The sequence below is a fragment of the Panicum virgatum genome, chromosome 2N (assembly GCF_016808335.1).
Source record: "Panicum virgatum strain AP13 chromosome 2N, P.virgatum_v5, whole genome shotgun sequence".
Classification (NCBI taxonomy): Eukaryota; Viridiplantae; Streptophyta; class Magnoliopsida; order Poales; family Poaceae; genus Panicum; species Panicum virgatum.
The window spans coordinates 17,805,886-17,809,288 of NC_053146.1; the positions used below are offsets into that span (position 1 = coordinate 17,805,886).

The 3,403-nt window shown below is 50.5% G+C and overlaps 1 protein-coding gene across 1 annotated transcript; it reads right to left on the reverse strand.

Annotated features, from left to right (window-relative positions):
• Positions 1-722: 722 nt before the first annotated feature.
• Positions 723-2,034, reverse strand: LOC120659905 (glycine-rich cell wall structural protein 1-like). Its single transcript, XM_039938169.1, has one exon. The coding sequence runs from the start codon at positions 1,936-1,938 to the stop codon at positions 988-990; it is 951 nt and encodes a 316-aa protein (XP_039794103.1). The 5' UTR covers positions 1,939-2,034; the 3' UTR covers positions 723-987.
• Between the last annotated feature and the right edge of the window lie 1,369 nt (positions 2,035-3,403).

Genomic DNA, 3,403 nt, shown 5'->3' on the forward strand with positions numbered 1-3,403 from the left:
TGAAGCAATCTTCGATCCATTCAGACTGAACTTTTTCTATTTCTTTTTTGGAAACATAAGTAGGAGCACTGCTCATTTGTTTGAGGAAGAAAGCAGGAAAGAAAGAGTCTTACAGGTGTGATATTTACATAAAACAATTAAACTCGCAGAAGAACAGGCAACAGAACAGAAACCAAAGAAACTAACATGGAAACGCAGGCCTTTTGTCAAAAAAAAAAAAAACACGGAAACGCAGGCCTTCCACGGGCCGCCCCACGCTGCACAAACTTGGGCTTTGATCAACCCAAACACCTCGGCTGCAGTAACTTGCTGTCGAAATTAAACTCTCCAGTTTTTATTTTTTCATTCCAGATATTCCACGCGCGCGGTGACCATGCATCAAGATAGCCGCCACTCATCTTTGCTTTGTGAGAGGAAATGGCTACGAATGTCCACCAGGCCTGCAAATTAAGTTCATCATCCTGAATATTGAGATCTAGAGGTATCAATTGGTGACCCTCCAATCCTTTTTAGTTTAAAATTTTATACTAATTTTTTAAATTTAAATCGCATTTTGAAGAATTAGTACAAAATTATTGAGATCTCATTTTGAAGAACTAGTACAAAATTTTGAATTAAAAAAAAATTAAATATACATCTAAAGATCACCGATTTGCACCCCTATTCAGATAAAAATAACTTACTGAAGATACACGGACGGTTCTGCAGGATTGGTGACCACGTTCAACAAAAGCTTGGCTTCATTTATATTTCTCGAATCATTCAGGGAGCGTTACATGGATCACGTACGTACTTGCATAATATTGTGACTGGCATCACCATCACCGGAATTAATGACAAAAAGATACAATCATACAAAGCATGCACGAACAAATCCCTCCAACAAACCGGAGGGCACAGGACACACAACGACCAAACACGATCTGCTCTGAGGTATGTAGAGCTCAAGTGATGGAACTGGGGAAAACACGTGCCGGCGTATCTCTATCAGTGGTGACCGCCAATGCCGCCGCCGCCGCCACCGCCTCCGCCACCTCCACCGCCGCCGTTGCCGAACCCAAACCCAAAGCCCTTGCCGAAGCCACCGCCGCCGACGCCGCTGCCAGCACCACCGCCGTAACCGCCTCCTGATCCGCCAAGGCCGCCGCCCTTGCCAAAGCCGCCGCCGACACCATGGCCGATTCCGCCGCCCTTACCGAAGCCGCCACCAATACCGTGGCCGATCCCGCTGCCTAGGCCACCGCCCTTGCCGTAGCCTCCACCGATGCCATGGCCGATTCCTTCGCCGAGCCCGCCACCCTTGCCGTAACCACCACCAAGACCACCGCCCTTTCCGTAGCCGCCACCGATGCCGCCGCCCTTGCCGTAGCCGCCGCCGATGCCGTGGCCGATTCCTTCGCCGAGCCCGCCGCCCTTCCCGTAGCCGCCACCGATGCCGTGGCCAATCCCTTCTCCAAGGCCACCACCCTTGCCGTATCCGCCGCCGAGGCCTCCACCCTTGCCGTACCCGCCGCCGATGCCATGGCCGAGCCCTCCGCCTTTCCCGTACCCTCCACCAAGGCCGCCGCCCTTGCCGATGCCGTGCCCAAGCCCAGCACCGCCGCCGAGGCCGAGGCCGCCACCTTTTCCAAACCCGCCGCCGATGCCGTGGCCCACGCCACCGCCCATCCCAGCGCCACCGCCGTACCCACCCCCGGCTCCTCCACCGTACCCGCCGCCTCCTCCTCCTCCTCCGCCATAGCCTCCGCCTCCACCGTACCCGCCGCCACCGCCCTTCCCGATCCCACCTCCGAGGCCCGTGCCTAAGTGCTTCTTGAGCCAGAGGAACTTCTCGTCCCTGGCGGCGTCCTTGGTGGTGGCGAACGGGCGAGCCCACGCGCCCACGGCCGCGCTGCTCAGGCAGAGCAGCAGCGCGAGCGCTGCTCCCTTGCTCCCCATGGCTACTATCGCTATCAGCAGCTAGCTAGCTACTCCTGAAGAAGATGCTTCTTCTAGCTCGAGCCAGCCCGTTGCGGTGCGGTGCAGTGGCCTCGCAGCGCGGCGGGTTATATAGCCGTAGCCGCCGGCCGCCGCAGCGGCACAGCAGTGAAGCTACAGGAGAGGAGCAGAGCATTAAGGTCCTGTTTAGTTCCCTTTACATGTTTTTGAAAAAAATTTTGCGAAGGAATCTTGTCAATTTGAAGTACTAAATGAAGTCTATTTACAAAACTTTTTGCACAGATGGGTTGTAAATCGCGAGACAAATCTAATGACGCTGATTAATCCATGATTAAGCAATAATTAGCAGATTGTACTGTAGCATCACTGTTGCAAATCATAGATTAAGTAGGTTCATTAGATTCGTCTCGTGATTTACAGCCCATCCATACAAAAAGTTTTGTAAATAGACTTCATTTAGTACTTCAAATTAGTAAGATTTCTTCGTAAAATTTTGCGTTTTTGTATTTACAGAGTGGAAAACAGGCCTAAGTGATGGGTACCTGTGCACTGGGCTGGCCATGTGGTGGGGGAGGACGGCGGCCAAGGCGGTGGCGCAATAAAAGAGGGCAGGCGCAGCTGGGTGGGTGGGTGGACGGATGAGCTAGGGAGAGGAGTTACTGCAATGGCGGGAGGGGTGGGTCGACAAATTGGCAGATGGGTTGGGCCATGTTTGGTGGGTGGGTGGACGGGTGGGTGGGTGGACGGATGAGCTAGGGAGAGGAGTTACTGTAGCATCACTGTAGCCAATCATGATGAAACTTGGCTCATTAGATTCGTCTCGAAAAATTACACCCATTTCTAAAAAGATTTTGCAAATAAACTTCGTTTAGTACTTCATGCATGCATTCGTCTTTTTGTGCAAAAGTTTTCGTGGTTTTAACCAAACATGGCCTTGGACGGAGAAGAAGGGCGCTGCTACACGCAGCTTTGGCATTAAAACTTGTCACGGATTTGTCCTCGGCGTGTTCGGCGCCATTGGCGACGCGTGCATGTGCATTGCATGGATGGAGAGAGACCATGCGGCCATGCCTGCCAGGGCATTTCGACCATGCATTTTCTTCGTACAGATAAAAAAAATGAGAACAAAGCATGGGATCGGCTTGAGAACAGACCATGCGTCCATGCCTGCCAGGGCATTTCGACCATGCATTTTCTTCGTACAGATAAAAAAAATGAGAACAAAGCATGGGATCGGCTTGCAGAAGAGTGAATAAACATAGACTAATCACATTTAGTTGCGCGTGTAAAATTTAGTTGCGCGTGTAAAATTTTTGAAATAGAATTTAGTGTCTAATCTGGTCTAATTAGACTCATTAGATTCGTCTAGTAATTTACAAGAAAACTATGCAATTATTTTTTTTATTTTGTTTAGATTTAATATTCCATGCATGTAAAATTTCTCCTCGAATAGTTTTAGAATTTT

What these genes read in the sequence shown, in the direction of transcription:
- LOC120659905 (XM_039938169.1), bottom strand. Translation starts at nt 1,938, where the DNA reads ATGGGGAGCAAGGGAGCAGCGCTCGCGCTGCTGCTCTGCCTGAGCAGC.